This window comes from Myotis yumanensis, unplaced genomic scaffold (assembly GCF_028538775.1).
Source record: "Myotis yumanensis isolate MYYU_CA2020_CCGP unplaced genomic scaffold, mMyoYum1.0.hap1 SCAF_4, whole genome shotgun sequence".
NCBI lineage: Eukaryota > Metazoa > Chordata > Mammalia > Chiroptera > Vespertilionidae > Myotis > Myotis yumanensis.
The window spans coordinates 4980484-5000518 of record NW_027223755.1 but is presented as its reverse complement, the minus strand read 5'-3'; the positions used below and the strand labels follow the sequence as shown (position 1 = coordinate 5000518).

General features: G+C 39.5%; 1 protein-coding gene across 1 annotated transcript in view; it reads right to left on the bottom strand.

The window, feature by feature from the left end:
- The window catches only part of C6 (complement C6), a 47808-nt gene that overhangs the window by 23006 nt on the left and 4767 nt on the right, over positions 1–20035 (bottom strand). Inside the window, exons 2-8 of the mRNA XM_070411410.1 lie at positions 19719–19881; positions 17934–18090; positions 16294–16438; positions 11261–11402; positions 6037–6175; positions 3079–3279; positions 762–1002 (exon numbers count right to left, since the gene is read on the bottom strand). Of these exons, the coding sequence (XP_070267511.1) occupies positions 762–1002; positions 3079–3279; positions 6037–6175; positions 11261–11402; positions 16294–16438; positions 17934–18090; positions 19719–19861 (1168 nt within the window). The 5' untranslated portion in view covers positions 19862–19881. The remainder of the gene's footprint in view (positions 1–761; positions 1003–3078; positions 3280–6036; positions 6176–11260; positions 11403–16293; positions 16439–17933; positions 18091–19718; positions 19882–20035) is intronic.

Genomic DNA, 20035 nt, shown 5'->3' with positions numbered 1-20035 from the left:
TGTTGTATTTTTCAACAAATCCCTTGTTCTTTTTTTATAAAGTTACATGATCAAGAATTGTGACTTCTTTGGGGGAATTGGTCAGTTGAATTCTTGTTACCATTCAGTGTCTTAACCATGTTCTCAAGAGACACGTGGTAGAATCATCACAGGACCCTGTGCCATTTCCCACAGGGGTATGAAAACAAATGATTTCAAAGGTGCTTAAGCTGTACTAATAATTAATATTTGCAATTTAAGATAATACTTAAGAAACCAAGATTTATTTATAGGCTAAGGTGTATATTATTATTTTATATGTAGGCAGGAAAACACCACTGGCTGCTAGTGAATTTGCTATACTTATTGTTCCATAAAATCATTATCGCCTATAAAAATGCTGTAAGTCAATGATCCTTTAGGATTTAGTTCCAGGACAAATCCTGTTGGCCTTGGGGAAAGGGCACGCTCTTTAGGTCACCGCTACTGAGTCGCTTGTGATCTTCTTAAATGTCAGAAAATTCAGAGACAAATCTGATGCCCCATCAAAGATGCTACGCATATTTAGTTTCCCTTCTTTGTTGGTCCTAATTACTATTTTTGTTTTATTTCCTTGACTTTGTACTTTTGGCTGTTCTTCATGTCATTTTGAAAAAAAGATGGGCCTAATTAAGGTTCATTGAAAAGGATTAAAATGATACAATAAGAGAAAAAGACATCACCTGTGACCAGATCAGCTTATGAAAAGGGGTGGGGGGGGGCGGGGCGCGAGGTAAGCATACCTGAGTTCTTCAGCTCCTCACGGCTGTACTGGTAGAGGAGGTCATACACGCCTCCCAGGGAGCCAGAGGTGAAGTAGTGAGTCCCAAAGTTCTCAAAGATCCGGCTGTACAGGGCATAGTTGTAGTCCAGAGGCAGTTGGTTAAGGGCTTTTAAAAAGACATCTGAAAGCTGCAGGTCTTTACTTTTCATTGTGAAGTTTAAGACTTTTATAACCATATGGATCCTAATAAAACTGGAATCCTAAATGGAAGAGGAGAAAACAGTGAAAAGGAAAGATGATTAAACATAATGAAAGCTTGTTGTTAGGTACCAAGCACTTAACTGTCATCTGTTTATCATTCACTTCATTTCAATCTAATATTACAATTTTAACTCGCTATTGCATGTTCTCACATGCAAAATTATAATTTTCACGTTATTGTCCAGTTCCTTTTCCTGAGATGTAGAAAGCGCTAGACAAGATGAGATGATCTCAACAATGTACACCGTGTGAGTGAGGCTTATGTTCCCTACCAAAGAGAGCAATTCTCAGAAAAGCAAATCTTTTTCTCTCGATCGTCAATCATGGCTGCATCCCTACTGAGTTTTTATTTAGAAAGCCTTGCCAGTGCAAATAATTGAAAAGGGATTATGCAATGAATTTTCAATTGCAGTTATGCAACTGAGACTCAAGTCCCAGCTTTGTCACTAACTGGGAAAAAGATTTTAAATTCTCTACGCCTGTTACCCACGAAATGTCATCTGGTGTGCAGATGAGGGCTGTGCCCTGTGACTTTTCACACCCTTCAGCTTTACATCAACCCAAATGCTATGATTCAAAATCATTCTTCAAAATAAAGAGGCAAAATTAACCCAAATTATCTATATTCTCTCTCCTCCACCCAAAAGCAAAAATATTTGTTTGAAGGTTTAAAAAAAAATCATTTCTTGCTATGTCAGGTTGGTTTAGGATTAGGTGGTTAGTTATTATGCTCCAAACTTCATTCCATTAAATTGTTCTTCTACACAGCCACTGAGTTTTGTAAGTGTATTCATGTAACTGCTCTTTTAAAACATTTTTATACACTTTATCTAATTTCTCAATTTACCAAATTGTAGTGTTTGAGAAAAAAAACACACAGAAAGAAGAGTACATTTTAGCAAAAGAACTTCATAATAACCTTAAAGTATTAAACAGCTATCTTCCTGTGCGCTATAATCATGGCACACAATAACTGCTTACACAAAAGGAAAACAATAATCCCAGGATTGAAAAGGAGTCACCATCCCCTTCCCCACTTCCCTTCTCTTTTCCTCCCTCCTCTCTACCTTCCTGCCTCCAGCGCTAAGACCACGGAAGTGAACAAGGCCAAGGTCTTGCCTTTGTGGAGCTTCCATTTTGTAGGTGCAGTAAGTCTATTTTTAAGTTGAAAACCTGATTTTTGTCATAGAACCCTGGCTTTTGAAAGTAGGAGGGGCATTTTGCTTTTAGTAAGGGGCGTACTCACTCCCTGGAGATCTGTAAGACCTGTTGAGATTTGGCCATTGAAATGAATGGTTCAAAACTTCCAGGCAGCAGTAAGAACTAAATTGTGGGAAATAGAAGTGAAACTGGTAATTCAGCTGAGCAGGAGCACCTCCGGGGCCCTCCACCTGTCAGTGCATTTGTCAGTCCTGGTGGCTTGAATTGGCTGTCATAGGCCAAAAGGTTACGTGACAATAAGTTATTAACCACATACGATCCAGTTCAACATTCGGTGAGATCTTTTTTTGTAAAGCAAATTGGAAAAGCACTAACTCTTAATGAGAAAACTGGCATTTTGACTTTGAAACAGATTATAAGCCCAATTATGAAAAAGATGGCAGAAGAAACAGGAGACAGCAGCCAAAAGAAATGAAAAAGAAAAAAATTCAAAATGGGAGGAAAGCAAGCAAGTATCTCAGTGAGAACACTAAATGTAAGTTGGCCGAATTTCCCTAGCAAAAGCCTGACACCACCAGATTACATTCAAAAAGTAAAGTTCTGTGACATGTGGTTTTCAAGAAATACATACACTTAAACCAGTAAGACCAAGAATACAACCATAAACATAGCCAAACACATGCAAAAAGGAAGCATCATTATACATATGACCTCCATAATTTTTGAAGTGGGATAAAACAACCATGAAAAAACACTAAAGCTATTTAAATATGAGTTTGAAATCCTACTGATTGGATATCAAACCCCCCCCCCCCCCCGACCACCACTTCTTGTCCCATGATTGCTGGAATTGGCATTAATTTTCAGGAAAGAATAAAAAGACCAGGAACCATTTTTTTTTTTTTTTTTTTTACCTTTTTGTGGGAAGCTTGAATGGCTTCCTTGAAAGCAGAATTTTGGGTGGAGGACTGACTGTGTGTTGAGGAATAAAAAATTGGCACATGAAAACCGCTGTTATCTTCGTTCAAAGCTGAGCTTTTTTGATCTTTATTCTTTCCAAAAGGAGTTAAATCTGTATAGAACTCTGTTTTCAAATCATCTTCTTTAATTTCCACCTGGAGAAAAGTCCATATGAAATATAACAGAATGTAGGAAATGCTGGAGCTACTTGTAAAGATCTAATGCAATGATCATTCATTTATGCATTCAATGAATCTTTACTGAGGACTCATTTTGCTAGAGAACACGGAATAATATTAGCTCCTGCCCGCAGGGAGTCGGTAGTTTAGCTAGGGAGAAAGACCATCACAAATACTTAATTCAATATATGAAGATTTTGCTGCCCAGGGAATTGTCACAAATAACTATAAAATCCAGAGGGATAATACCAGGAAAGTCTAGCTCACGGAAATGACTCAAGCTGAGATGTAATGGGCTAATAAGCAACAAGGACTATTTTCATTCTGCCTGTGAATTTGATGTAGTTTGCAATCTGATTTCAGATATCTTTCAGAATATTAAGGCCTAGAAAAGGAGAGGGCAGGTCCTGTGTGATCATGCTCTGGAATCATCCCCATCCCTTCTAGCCTTATTCAGTGTTGGGCATCAGCACTCTACTGGCCATGTCTGCAAGGCAGAGGACAAATGATCAATTGGTTCTGCCTGGTGGGTGGTTATGAGTCTTCACTAGCTTGGTCTGAGAAGAAGAGAAAAATCTAGTGGAGCTGATTTTTTAAATTGACTAATTAATTAATTAATTAATTTACTTTTTATTGTTTAAAATATTACATATGTCTCCTTTTCCCCTCCCCATTGTCTTCTCCCTGGCTGCGCCCACCCCCCAGCACATGCCCTCACCCCCAACTGTCTGTGTCCATGGGTTATGCTTATATGCATGCATACAAGTCCTTTGGTTGATCTCTTATGGAACTAATTTTAAAAATAGCTAAATACTTGTTATGTTTATACCAGTAAGAAGAGAATAATAGATAAATTAAAAAAAGGTTGCAAAGCCAAAACCGGTTTGGCTCAGTGGATGGAGCGTCGGCCTGCGAACTGAAAGGTCCCAGGTTCGATTCCGGTCAAGGGCATGTACTTGGGTTGCGGGCACATCCCCAGTGGGAGATGTGCAGGAGGCAGCTGATCAATGGTTCTCTCACATCGATGTTTCTGACTCTCTATCTCTCTCCCTTCCTCTCTGTGAAAAATCAATAAAATATATTAAAAAAAAAAAAAAAGGTTGCAAAGCAAATTGAAGAGTACTTGTTTATGTGAAAGATGCTTGTCTGGTTTGCAATGGAAAAATTTCTTCTTGTTTTAAAATATTCAGTATTCAAATACACTGTGAGGCAAACCATATGTCACAATTAAATAGCTTGCACAATTATTCAAGGAAAGATAAAATAACTCCACTGCAAAAAGTTCTTGCTCAACAGTAAAATATAGTCAAAAGTTCAATGTTACTTTCAGATATTGCATTGCACACCACTTAGCATTTAAAATGTCCAGGAATAAAGCTCTTAACGCTGAAGCAATGCAATCATATTTAGCTATAGTTGTTGACATTTCTGCACCATGCCTCTAAAAAACTTAGATTACAAATATTTTATTTCATGAACTAGCTCTCACACAAGAGAAGATGTGTCAGCTTAAAGAAAAAGATGTTGTCGTGTAAGGAAGGGGGCTTGGGTACCCTGGCAGAAGTTCAGAGAAAATCTGACCACATTCATTAGCTTGGTGGGAGGGTAGGCTCACAGACAAGCAGTGCGGAAAAATTAGATAGAACTGGGAAACAGCCAGGTCTTGTAGGCCCTCTAAAATACTGGGATTGGATTCCAAAGGCAAGCTTTTACATATAAGATCTTTAAAAATATTAACTGAATGAATGAAAAATTGGGAGTGTTACCATTACATTTGTGTTTTGCCAAGATCACATGGAGTATAGTTAACTAAAGTGGAGGCAAGGAGAGTGGTTTAAAAACTATTGTAATAAGCCAAGTGGGGATGGAACTCTGACCAGAAATTGACCTCTTGGTTCCTAGGTCGACACTTAACCACTAACCCACACTGGCCAGGCTGTTAATGTCTTTCTTGACATAACCATCAAGGTCTCATCTAGTACAGGCAGCACTGCAGCAGGAGCAGGATTCTAATTTGCTCTGCCTTTTACTTGCTGCACAACTCCAAGAAAGTAGATGTTACCATTAAAATAATGTCTTTTCTGTTTCTCTTATTATAAATTAAAAGTAACAGATCATTTTGTTTAACAAGTATGGAGCACTTATCATGTGTAAGGCACTGGGCCAGATTCTGGGAGTATGTAGTATGATGCTCATTACCTCTTAGGGAAACGCACAGAAAATCAAATCAACTAATAACATAGGAAGGGAAGGGGCAGAACTACCGCTATTATATTTAGGTTTATTTGATTTTTTAGAAGGCAGTCACTCTTTTATGTCTAAATTTTGTGGTTACTTGAGGGAGAGAGCTATGGTAGAAGAAAATTCTGAATAAATAGTCATTTTTCTGTGTGGGGATATGTTATAGCTGTATGTTCGCTGGGAACAGCATGAACTCTGGAGTTTGGGAAACCTGGGATCAAATCTCTAATCTGCTACTTACTAGCTGTTTGACTTTGGGCAAATTAATTACCTTAGTTTTTTTGTGTGTGTGTGTGTTTTTTAATCTGTAAATTGATGATAATAACACTGACCTTACTGGGTTGTGGAAGGATTAAACACTAACACCTAACACGTCATTAAAAATGTTCATTACCTTTTTATTCTGTCCCTTCATTTATCACTAATCTTTCATTGGGAATTTAGTTTAAATCACCATTGGTGCTGGTCTGCCACTGTGATAGGCTGTCATACCTCAAAGTTGACATTTTCCAGATTGGCTGGAACCCGGTAAGGATTACTTGCTTTAATGCTTTTGACAGTTTTACACATTCCTCCAGTGAAAGAGTTATCAAGGACTTCTCCTCTGGGCTCTCCTGCCAGAAAATTAAACCTAGAAATAAAGGAGTTTGCAAGAATTCAATAGATGCAGAGCAATCTAGAAAATTTACCTATCTTATATGAAAGAAATTCCTCTCGTGGACATTTTTGACTCATGACAAATGACTTGGAGGAAAGCCCATTTTTTTTTTCTAGTCTGTGGTGAAACATCCAGAAAGGGCTAGAAACCAAAACTCAGCCCCTCCGGTTCTGTCAGGGTTTCCTTATTCCACTCACATAGTTGTTTTGGGCTTTCAACATGAAATAAAATTCAGGTTGATAATTATTTCATGACTTAGGAAACAAGCACAAATTTTGGAAGCCAATTATGAGATAAATTACTACATAACTAATGCCAGTCTAGGCCCACTTCTTTCAGAAGGATACAGTAAAGGAATTCTTACAGAGAGCGAATACTAAAATAGTTAATAGCAATATTTTAATAGAATTCTAGTAACATTGTTTTATCAAGCAATAATAATATTTAAAATTTATTTAACAAATGCTTGCATATTATGTACTATAAGTCAAGCACTGTTTGATCTATGTTTAATATTATATTTATTTAATACTTATGATAAGCATGTGATGTAGATATAATTATTATAACCATTTTACAAATGAGGAAATTGAAATACAGAGATTAGTTAGCTTAGCACAAATCAAGTATTTAAGAAATTGTTTTCTGGGAGATCAAAAAGTCCTCCAAGATGCTAATAATTTTCCAAATTCTTACAGATATTAACATGTGTCTTGTGGGAAAAGAAGAAGTTTTGTGTCAAAAAGTTTGGTATTGATGGATTACATATGGTGAAATAATAAAACAAATATATAATGGTCTTTGTCCCCAGTTCCTGGCACAGGGCTCCTAAAGCCCTTGTAATCTCCTAAGTGATAAGAGCACTGAAAGCGTCTTTTGTTCTAGTATTTAGTTTTTGACCCTGGTTTATGACACAGGGCTCTTAAATCCCTTGGAATTTCCTGGGTGATAGCGGTGTCTTTTGACTTTTTTCTTGTTTTAATATTTATGGTTCAATTGTAGCCGACATACAATATTATATTAGTTTCAGGTATACAACATAGTGATTAGGCATTTATAAAACTTACTAGTACAAAGTGAACACCCCGACAAATCTCGTATATATGCGTGCAGTGTCTTTTTTTTTCTAACTGGGTGACTCTTGGAGGGCACCTGGATGGGGACTGGTAACCAAAAAAATCAAACCTTCATTAGAACCTTAGAGTTTTTAGTTTCACCTTTCATTCTCCAGAGAGAGGAGAGGGGCTGGGAATGGAGTTAAGGATCAATCATGCCTACGTGATCAAGCCTCCCCCCCACCCCAAATCCCCAAAGGATAGGGTTCAGAGAGCTCTCATGTTGGTGAATACGTGGAGGTGCAGGTAGTGTGGTACACACAGACAGGGCATGAGAGCTCAGAGCCCTTTCCCACACACCTTGCTCTACTCATGCCTCCCAACTGGATGTTCATCTGCATCTTTTAAGATGTGAGCATATAATAAGCTGGTAAACAGTAAGTAGATTGTTTTTCTGGGTTCTGTGAGCCCCTCCAGCAAATTAATCAAACCCAAGCAGTGGGCCAGTGGGAACCTTCAATGTATCAGAAGCCCGGGTAAAGTGGCATGGGAAGTCGGGGGCAGTCTCGTGGGACTGAGTCCTTAACCTGTGGCATCGGCACTAAATCCAGGCAGATAGTGTCATGATTGAATTAAATTGTAGGACACCCAACTGGTGTCACAGAGAATTGCTTCATGGGGGAGAGCACCCACACACCTAGTGTCAGAAGTGTGAGTGTGGTAGTGGTGTGAGAGTAAAGCAGGTACACAGGAGGAGGGCTGGTGCATGAGTTACAGCTCAATGAAGCTGCTAAAAAAAGGGAGTGGTTCCTGTGGCTTCTCATACCCCAATCGCTGTGAGCACAATTTGAGGTGTGTCCTCATTCATATTTGAAGTTCTATCAAAATGGGTACTTGAGGGAGGAAGTATGAGGAGCTGGTCTGGGAAGAAATTTCCAAACTACTCAAGTTAGAATGACAAACATAGGTGTTTCACACTCATTCATTTTTGTTTTCTGACTTAAGAGGGATCAATGAGGAAAAAGGAACTGCTCACTGTGCTGGGCTGCATATCTGGTGCTTCGGCCAGACTGGTCATGCTGTGCTGTCTGTTCCTAAAACACACAGATAGGAAGGTACTGACATCAGGCCAGGCCTTGAGATATGGTCTCATGACCCCTTCCCAGCACGCAGGCCTTCTTTCTCAGAGGGCCCGGAAGTCTCATTCCAAATTTGGGAGACAAAGAACTGGAAAAAGTATAAATAAAGAGAGTTTCCTCCATACTGGGGGGCCCAGAATTTGAAAGACACATTTTTCTCTGGGCCTCCACAAAATTTAATAATAAAATGTAACTCCTGTAGTCTGGGCTGCAGTTCAGCCTCTGCTTCGGCAGGGTGCTATAACTGTGGTCAGCTGGCCAGCTTAATAAAGGCTCTTAAATTTAAGTTCTGAGTCGGTGGTCTATCTTGCTGAGTGAACCCATAACACTCACTTTATACTGCTTTATGCTACGCACTTGTAAGTTTGCCACAAACAAAGGGCTTAACAAAAGTGGCTCCTAGGTCATGAGAAGCTCTGAAGATGGCAGCTGCTTGCAGAGAGCCTGCAGATAGGACTTCACGGAGGTGGCTCTCTCAGGCTTGAACCTTTTATGAGTTAAGTCAACTGTGCAGCCATTTTCAGCCCTATTCTTTCTCCTCCCCTCTGTGGTATTTAAATTGACTTTAAATACTTTGGTGTTTCAAATATATCATGGTTTTTTATATTGTAGGTGTTTTTAAAAAATATATATTTTATTGATTTTTTACAGATAGGAAGAGAGAGGGATAGAAAGTTAGAAACATAGATGAGAGAGAGACATTGATCAGCTGCTTCCTGCACACCTCCTACTGGGGATGTGCCGGCAACCAAGGTATATACCCTTGACCGGAATTGCACCTGGGACCTTTTAGTCAGCAGGCCGACGCTCTGTCCACTGAGCCAAACCAGTTAGGGCTGATATTATAGGTTTTTAAAGGAATTTTATCTTATTTGGATTAGTGTGTCATATTTTGTAACTTTTAATATTTATTTTAAAATTATGTATATATGCTTGTGTGTGCATGTGTGCGTGCGTGCGTGCATGTGTGTGGGTATGTTTGTGCCTTGGCTGAACCTGTGAAGAAAATAAACAGCATGCTAATATTGCCTGATTCTTGCTTCAGGGTTAAGACCTGGTGACTGATGTTAGCAACGAAAGAATGCTGTTCTGTCTTGTTAAATTCTTCCTTGGGGAGATGCCATTTAAAAAGAGGTACAGGCATCCAGGAAGCTACTTCCTGTGGAGAGAAATGTGTGTGTGTGTGGGGGGGGGGGGGGGGGGCAGAGATTCTCGGGCCAGCAGAAAGAGATTCCAATAAGCAGCTCTCAAACTTCTTGGGGAGCGAGGAGAGGACTGGCTGTCCTCAGCCGGCAGGTTTTGCTCATTTCTGAGAATCCTTGGGACAGCAGCTGTGCTTGGGCAGACGCCACACAGTCCTTCTGTCAGAGTACACATAGCGTGTGGTCTTCCCATCTGCACTGTCGATCTAGATCAACTGAGCCAGAGGTGAGACTGGAATGTCACCCTTCATCAATCAGAACATTAGAAAACATGACTACTAAGTGGGAGTTTGGGCTGAGTTTTTCTCCCAGAGAGAGGAAAAATAAAAAGGAAACCATTTCTGCACATTAACAAGATGCTGTTGAAACGCTCTCATCGAAATCAACTCAAGTTAGAAATTCTTAGGACAGAACCTCAGAAAAGTCTTTGGTCACTGGCCACACCAGTGAGGAAACTGCGGCTGAGAGATGTCCAATAACTTGGCAATGGTGTAGGGAGTTAGTGCAGAACTCGGCCCTGTACCTGGCTCCCTGACTTCCAAGCTAATGGCCCTTCCATTTCACTGCTGTCCTTGAGTTTGGTTCAATAGCTTCTGGTATCCATTCTCATCAAGTGAGGTTGTACTTGCAGTGGCTGCTGTTTCTCTTTGATGCCTCAAGGCTTCATATTATGCAAGTCTGGCAGTGTAAGTGAAAACTTAAAAAAAGTCCAATACAAAGCAATAAAAGTCTATAGCAAACTATCTGCCTTCTGGCCAAAAAAATTGAAGGGAGATTTCTTTATTATGGGAACAGGAGGTTATCTGTACTGATTTTTCTTACGCTTCCAACTAAGGCTCAGTTCTTCTCTTTCCATTGACTTCATTTACATTTTCTAAAGTTTTCTAAGTCATTGGCTCTGTGTAATGAATTTAGAATCCCTTGCCAAACCTCCAATGACCTCATGACTTGAATACAAACCACCTGTTAATGCAGGTCTGACCTTTGGCCTTTAAACTGTACTGGCCTTTCCATGCATCATATAGTTTATGTGAGAAAAGTTTTGGACACCCTAGCCATGTTCATTTCACCGCTAATTCTCTTAACTTTTTCACACCATTGTTTCTTATCACCCCTTTTTTCTATGTTTGGCTAACCCCTTTCCTCTGGCTTGGTCTCCTATCATTGACTCAGGGCTGGACTATAACCCTTGAAGACTGGTTTTAATTCTCTAGTATTCTGACTTTCGACACAGTCATAGGCATAAGACTCATTCTCCATTTGCTCCTGGCATTTCTTAGTGGTTACTCAGCCACTAAGATCTAGCCCCCCAAATCCACCTGGGCACCACCCAGCTTGGTTGGCCTCCCACCAGTTTGCCCTGATCTGCTCCAGAACTGTTGAAAGTATATATGGGGATGAAAACAAACAACAAGTAAAAAGGGCCCACAACATTGTTTGGCACAAGGTAAATGTGAAAATGCTAAATAATTTCATTCCCTAGGAGTGAGGATCATGGCCACATGCTGCCCCACTATGGTAGCCAAGTGCCAGAGGCAGGGCTGGTAAGAGTAGAAAGAGGTGCATGAGGAAGCAGACAAGGTGTCTCATTGCTTCATTGCTGCTTCCAACTCAGTTCTGAGATGCTGTTATTCCCCCAAATGATAAGAAGATTTTACATACCCAGTGCCCATCCTGTATACATTAGGGATGGGGTTGTACTTCCGTAAGCAGACTGATTTTTTTCTCCCACAATCCCTTTCATCTGAGTTGTCACCACAGTCATTTTCTCCATTGCATTCTAATTTGCTGGCAATGCAACGACCTATCAAGAAAAGCAAACAACGATGACCACAAATGATTATTTAAGGCATTTATTAATCTGAAATATTAGTGATTTAAATCTCAAGAAAAAGCTAAAAGCAGGTTTTCTAACAATGACTCATCCAAGATCATGTTTTACTCTTTTAAATTTAAAAAATTTTTCAATTTCAGTGATATTTAATATTATATTAGTTTTAGGTGTACAGCATAGTTGTTACACATTTATATAATTCATAAAGTGATCACCCAATAAGTCTAGTACCCACCTAAGTTTTCATTATTTTTCATAAAGATTTAGGAACATATGGAAATGGAATGATAGACTTATATTTTCCCCCATTTCTTTTTAGGATTAAAAGACTCACCATAGATTATTTAGTCACCATGGGGCTGATTGGCTTAAGTAAGAGAATGAGATCTAGAATCCCATTCTCATTTCAGTAAGCTTTCTGCAGAAATCCTGCTCTGTAGCAGAAAATGAATTGAAGGTTTAGAATTTTGTTCTGACTCAGGATAGCAGACTCAAGGTCACTGTTTTATTATTAAAAACCAATTTTACACACACACACACACACACACACACGTAAGGATGGTAACATGGCTGTATCTCCAAATTTTATGTTGAGCAAACAAAGCCAGACACACAAGAGTGATGCCATGGGATTCGTTCATATGATATTCAAGAATAAGGAGAGGAAAGAAGAAGAATGAGAAGAAGAAGAAGGAGAGGGATTAACTGGAAAGAGGAAAACAGAAACTTCTTCAGGATTATGGATATTTTCTATATCTTGATTGAGGGTCATGTACATGTATGTATATACTCATCAAAATAAAATTTCACACTTATTATCTGTGCATTTTACACTAGGTAATTATTTTACTAGACATAATTAGTACATTTTTATTATGTAGTCATATATAACTACATAATATAATTGCTTTACTAGATACTTTATTCTACCTAATTATTTTTGGACAAGTTAAATGCCTAGGTGCTATCACATTCGGTAGCAGGTTAAATTAGTGAGTTTAGGAAATGGGACAAGCTTCATGTACTTAAATAATTCCTTTTCCTTTTAAACTTGCTGAATTTCATGAGGATCCTTGTGCATAAGGCATTTCAATTTCTGTAAGCATATATTACAGAAATTGAAATGCCTTATACACAGCCCCTCTCCTGCCTATAATCAGGGGAGCTGGTGTCCTACAGGCCTCACTGACAACGATTCAATGTTTTACTCCAGGTTACCTAGTTAACTATTCTAGGTTGTGATCAGCATCTCACCATTGCTATGTGTGACTATTTGGACTCACTGAATGCTTGGGGAAAGTGGGTATTCTGTTGAATGCATTTTTTTTTTATTAATGGAGAGCTTCCCAGAAAGCACTTAGTTTCATCTCTTTTGGTTAATAACTTTCACTAAGAAGGTAGAATGTTAGAAAGTAATTAAGTCCTTCTTTGATTATTCAAAACCTTGTATTATATCTAGACCAGCATTATAAAGAATTATAGCTACACACTCCAGCATCATACAAGAGTGAAAATATAGAGAGAATAGAATTTCTATCAACCCCAGGATATAACCTGAAAGATGCTCTGGTTTTAAAAGAGCACATTTCTAGGTTTTATTTGTTTGTTTATTTTCAGGGAAGAACAGAGTAGGTAATTTAGTTTTAAATAGAGATGCTTTTACTAAAGGAAAAAAACCCAAATATTATAATTTTTAATGTTTTGAACCCGGCACTTACAAATTTGAGCAAAAGCTAATTTTTGATATGGTTACACTAAAAAAATCCTATTTTATTGAACCGAGGTAGGGGTACACATGCAGGATACAGTTCTCATTAGTCTAGCTTCGTGAGCAGGGTACCAGATTTGTTAGAACACAAGAACTTCTATCCATATGTACTTCTAGAGATATTGGAGAAGACCTATTAACAAGGGTAGAGATGAAAGCAAAAGGACATCCCTTGAGTGATGTTTAGGAATGAGTGGCAGGTGTGATATAGCTCTGATGGGACACAGCTAAGAATGGTTCCAGGCCACAAAAACTCAATGGAGTAGGAAGCACCAGAGAAGAGATATTGTAAGCCACACATATATCCTCTACCAAAGAAGGGGCGGGGAAGTTGAAGGGCAGTTTGGATAGTGCAGACTTTGCAGAAGTCAGCAATTAGCCAGCACATATACATAATACATATACACTCACACCTGAAGTCATGTAGTCATTTAGAAATTGTACATGTTTTTTCCTATGTACTTGAACTGATTTTTGTTATTGTTACATATCTATATATATAAAAGCCTAAGCGACCATTCGACCAGTACATATGACATGTATTGACCACCAGGGGCCAGAAGACGCTCAACACACAGGCATGGAAACATGGAACAGACTGATGAATCTCAGAGGAAATGGGGGAGGGGGTGGGTGGGAAGAGATTAACCAAAGATCTTATATGTATACTAGAGGCCCGGTGCACAGATTTGTGCACTGGTGGGTTCCCTCGACCTGGCCCAAGGGGATCAGACTAAAACCAACAGTCTGATATCCCCCAAGGGGTCCCGGATTGCGAGAGGGTGTAGGCCAGGCTGAGGGACCCCACTGGTGCTGGGCCTCTATTATTTTTATAACCAGCTGCAAATTCTTTAGTCTTCTATGCGTAAAATGAGGACTTTGGGAAAGGAGTTGGCACAGTGCATGAAGGTTAGCCTCATGGGTAATTCTCAAAGACTCATTAAATGAATATGCTTAGTCTTGGGGACACTTGGAGGACTCTGAACAGAAACTATGATGGAGGAAAGAAAAGAAGGAAGCTCTCTTTAGGATAGACAGTTCTTTGAGGGCCAAATATCATCCTGAGTCAGACAAAAGATGATGCATCCAACATTTTATTCCCTTTCAGAGTGACACCAATAATGTTTTCAGGAGAGTATAGTAGTATAGATCTTTGGTAGAATATTTAACCAATAAGCCATGGCATTACCCAATCAAAATGGTTGCCAACCAAATCCATGCCAGGGATTAACCAGTGAATAGCTGAATCTTGGGAAAATCTAGGGTTTCCTGTGAAGGAATATGGACAACAGGGCAGGGGGCACTCAGGAAGTAGCTGCTTACTAACCATTGCAGATGCATTTCAATAGTTTAGATTTTATCAATGGCCATGGCCATATTGCTGATCAGCTATTCTAATACCACTAACTTTCCTGAAATCACTCATTATGAATTGGTGGCCTATTGATGTATTTAAAGACCTCTTAAACTTGTGAACATTTTTGTCCTAAAGAAGGCACTTTGTAATAAATTTTATAGAATTTATCATCTATTAAATAAAGGAGTTTTTTCTGGTAATTTGTTCTGAAAACCCTCCTTCAAGCTTCAAATAATTACACTTCACTTCTTTATCTTAATATTCTGAATATAATGCTTAGGTTATTCTCCTATTCCCTCTTTTGTCAATAGCTCACAGGACCTTATTCATATAGGTATGCTGTATATCTACCTGCCCTCATCCCACCCTCTTATTCCAGGGCACAGAGGGAAACCCTGACACCAACATTTCTGTCTGACACTTGGAAAAGACTGGCAAAGCTGAAGGCAGGAAGCAAGGATTAAAAGGAGAAAAACCTTAGGCCCAAGGTCTGGGGTCGATTTTCTATGGAATTTGAAATCTCCTATCTAGTTATAAATACTTTATTTTTCAGTGCATTCCAGAGTACACAGAAATGATGTAAATTGCATTCATCTGAACTCTAAATTCAACTTCAAATGGATGATTTAGATGAAAGGTCAGTGAACTATGGCCATTGGACTAAAACCGACCTGCTGCTTGTTTTCATAAATAAAACTTCATTGGAACACAGCCATGCTCATTTGTCTATATAGATATATCTATGGCAGTTTTGATGCTAAGATGCCAGAGCTGATTAGTTGCAACATAGACCTATGAACTGCAAAGCCTAAAATATTTACTATCTGGAATTTTACTGAAAAAAATTTGCAGAAATCTCCAGGGGTCCTCAAACTTTTTAAACAGGGGTCCAGTTCACTGTCCCTTAGACCGTTGGAGGGCCGGACTATAGTTAAAAAAAAAAAAAACTATGAACAAATTCCTATGCACACTGCACATATCTTATTTTGAAGTAAAAAAACAAAACGGGAACAAATACAATATTTGTATTTGCATGTGGCCCGCGGGCCGTAGTTTGAGGACCCCTGATAGACTATTCAAAAACGGTGAGTGTTGAAGAGCTATTAATTATGCAAGACAATGCATAGATTAAATAGTATATTCAGAGCTTGTTTATAACCTAGTTAAACTTAACCAAATTTATAAATCTGAATGAGGGCTTAGAGAAAATGTTACCATTGTTTAAATCATTTTGAGTTGCCTCTTTTGGAATTTCTTTTGGAGGCAATCAATGGACCACTGAGAAAATTTGTCACATCATCTCTAATCATCCCCCTCCCTGACATATCTTAATATTAATATCCTTGGTGTAATAAACCATATGAAAATCTTTTAAATCTATTGCTCCCTTTCTATTGTTTATTCTGATTATAGATTTGTGCTTATTAATAGTTAACTTTTAAAAGTAGCTGCCTCCTTCTTTTCCTCATCCTCCTTTTCCTTCCTCGTGCTTTATAACAGGGCATCAATACTTGATGAGCAAATGAATCAGGTAGGTGGTCAAGATGGTTATAGTTTGAGAGCAATAACTTCACACGTAAATAGCTTGGTAATTGGTAGCATAACCCCTCCGCCTCCCCATGCTTAAAATATGGTGGGATTCCTCTATCACAGCTTTTACTGGAGTCAATTGGGAAAACTTTGTGCTAGTCAAGTCATTTTTAGTGGAGGATGAACATTTTCCAAAAGTACATTACCACTGTCACAACGGAATTTATTCTTGCAGTCAATCTCTTCGATTTTGCAGAGTTTAGTTGGAATGCATGGTTGAAAATTCACCAGGGGCTCCGTACACTTTTGTCCTCCAAACTGACTGGGGCGCAAAATAGATCTAACCTTAAACTGAAAGAAAGAGAGAGAAGGCTAAGTAACTATGAGGCAGGGTTGAAGCCAAACTGAATCTCAGAAATCTAGGCTTCTCAATCACAGTAGTGATTGTTACTATAGTGGTGCTGCCCGAATTAGCTAATGATTTTTCTAATTCCATTACTGTGTGTCCTTCAGGAAGTCTCTGGGCCCCAGTTTCCTAAAAGGAGGAAGTGGGCAAAAAGGTTTCTAAGGCTTCTAACTCTAAAATCATATGATTCTAAGTTAAACAGAAATTCAATGCACAATTATTTACTGAGTGTCTCCTGAGTGCATATTCTTCCGGGAAATAATAATAGTCCTTCAGTATCTCAAAGAGAGTGTGACGTGAATGATACATGTGAAAGGATTTGGGGGTTCTTTTGCACAAGGAAGTCACCATGGAAACCAAGGGTGACACATTCTCTACACTTTAAAAGATTTAAAGTATATATATATATATATATATATATATATATATATATATATATGTTTTATTGATTTCAGAGAGAGGAAGGGAGAGGGAGAGAAAGATAGAAACATCAATCAGCTGCCTCCTGCACACCCCCTACTAGGGCTCGAACCTGCAACCTGGGCATGTGCCCTGACCCAAAATCAAACTGGCAAACTCCTGAGCGTGAGATGCATCACGCCTCCTTCAACCAACTGAGCCACACTGGCTGGGCTACGCTTTAAAGTTAAACAGCTTTAAATGGTGAGTAGGAAGTGGAACAGAGTCAGGGAAGGACAGAATTATGACAGCATTGAAAAGTACTGACTTGGATGTCAGGAAAGTTTGAGTTCAGAATGCAGCTCCTGTATCCACTAGGGATGTATTCTTGGGCAAATTACTTAGCTCCTAAAGAGCCACCACTTCCTCATCTGTAACACGGGGAGAAAAGCACAATGTGGGGTGAAGTGTGAATAAGGTGATGCATGGGAAGGACCGAGGACAGTTCAGCGCAGGGAGGGGGCTGAGTTTCTTTTTTTTCTCTTATATGTGAATGCTCAGCATCTGCCCTGACGGGTCCACACGGGCAATGTCCTTACAGGAACAAGCTCGTGGAGGGTAAATATTGCAGCGGGAACAGTAAACAAATGGAGGGACTTTCCCATAGGGAGAGGGAATTAAGAGGAAGGGCAAGGAATCAGGCTTCTGGCTAATGTTTCAGATTTCTGTCTGATTTTAAACCATGGACTGAAATCCTCATTTTCTAGGGCCTGCATTTGTTTCCCGTGTTCTCAGAGGGCACAGAACTGGGCAGTTTCGACACAGGTACTGGGGGCAGAATTTCCTCTTGGTGGTCATACAACAGTGAAACATGTGAAATGAACCCCCTGGCCCTTAATAATTGTTCAATAAAATTTTTCCTCAATAGAAGGTGGGAAGGTTTATTTGAAGAAATTCAGCATTTCGGTGATGGTTGAGCCTTTGGAAACCCGTCTTTTTACTGGGATTCTGATTTCCTGAATATGTCCACGTGTCACCCACCTGCTTTTCGACACAAGGGTCACAGTCTGACCATGGTCCATAATCCCCCAGGAGGCAGTTGATCGGACAAGCTTGCCAGTTACAATCTCTGGCTTCCCGTAAGACACAGAGGCGGTGACAGGAATTCTTCAGATAGTATTCATTTATTGTTACTTGTCTGCAATAGTGAAGAAAAAACCTGCTTAGAATTAGTCTAATCACTGTGACTCCAGCCCAATAAGGAAATATCACTGAGAACTGACTGTAGTGAATAGAAGGAAAGAAGGCTTTCGTGAAAAATCATTTCGTGGAACTCAGGACCAAGCACATAATTCATGGGGCCCAAGGCAGAATAAAAAAGGGCGGATGAGACTGTTCTCATTTAAAAATTAAGAATTTAAAACAGTGACGATAGAGTATTAAGCCAAGCATGGTCCTTTTAAGTGTTAGGTCACTCACTATGAAGCGGGCACCGATGGCATTCCTGGAAGAGACTGATTGGGAAAGAAAGGAAAAGAGAAAGTTCCTGAAAATTGCTTAAAAGATCTCAGTGTAATAAGTACAATGGTCGAGGTGGAATCAGAGTGGTGTGGGGCCAGTCAGTCAAAGAGGAAGTGACAGGAGAGATACAGGAAGTGACAGGAGAGCTACATCTTGAAAAGCTCATGTGAATTCTCCTGGCAATGAAGGGAAGGGCATGTGGAGGGAAGGGCTGTGCAAAGAGGACAGGCGGAGGAGCACGGCATGTCCCCGGAGGAGCCCGTGACATGGGCTAGAGAAGGGCACAGTTGGGAAGAAAGGAATTTGTTGTTGAACTTCACTAGGTGGACGGTGAGAAAGCCACTGAGGGACTCTTCAGTAGAAGAATATTCTAAACAAATCTGTCTTCACATACTTGGTGGATGGTTTATTGTAGAAGTCAATTGGTTATTTTTTTTAAATATATTTTATTGATTTTTTACAGAGAGGAAGGGAGAGAGATAGAGAGTTAGAAACATCAATGAGAGAGAAACATCGATCAGCTGCCTCCTGCACATCTCCCACTGGGGATGTGCCCGCAACCCAGGTACATGCCCTTGACTGGAATCGAACCTGGGACCCTTGAGTCCGCAGGCCGACGCTCTATCCACTGAGCCAAACCGGTTTCGGCGAATTGGTTATTTTTAATGAGACTCACACTATACATATGCAAAAAAGAGTTTTCTAAAATAAAGTTTCTAAAAAGTGTCATCATAGCTAAAGCACATTAAACACATGCCTTTCTCCCACAAGTCATGTGAGCATCTGCAGGGAACAGAAACACCTCGTAGATTTAAAAAAAAAAAAAACCCACTGGGACAAGTAGTCTGAATTGGCAAAAAGACTGAATTACTAAATGTGACACAGTTTTCTTGCTTCTTGTACATGCCAACAATCAAGGTAGCAGCTAGCATTGCTGTGCAGTTAAGCTCCTGTTAGACTGTTTAATGAGCAGAAAATTCTCTGTAATTAACTCACTCACTGGTGGTGAGCAGTTATATGCTGATTGAATAAAAAGCTTGAGTAGCAATTCTAAGTAAATTGGTCAACTGAAAATATTGCACAGATTCTTAATTAAATTTCTTTGAAACTCCTCAATGTTATGGAGAGAACAAGAGTAGACTTCCATTCAACCTTATGTGGAAAAGACCGCAAGTTCCTTCCAAATTCATGAGTTCTTATTAACACATCTATTGTCCCATTGCTTCCTATGGCCCTTTGGATATTGCTAAGTCTGCCCTTGAGGTTTCCCAGGGCACACAGCAAAGCTGCACAGCTCGCACCCACCTTGATCTGATTTGGGTTCCAGTATTGCAGGTTTTGGAGCAGCTGGACCACTCAGTCCATGGGAAATGATCACAGAAGCAGGCGTGGCTCTTGTCAATCAGGGCACTCAGCAGGATGAAACACAAGACAGAGTGTCTGGCCATGCTCTGAGAGCCCCCAGGCCCTGAAAAGCAGTGATAGAGTGCATATCAAAGACTCACCGGGGGGTAAACTTTACAAATCATTCTGTTAGAGACTCAGATATCATCTTAGAAAACACTGGTGTCTCCTCGTCTTGCTTTAGGCAAGTTAACACATAAATTTACATGTTCATGAGT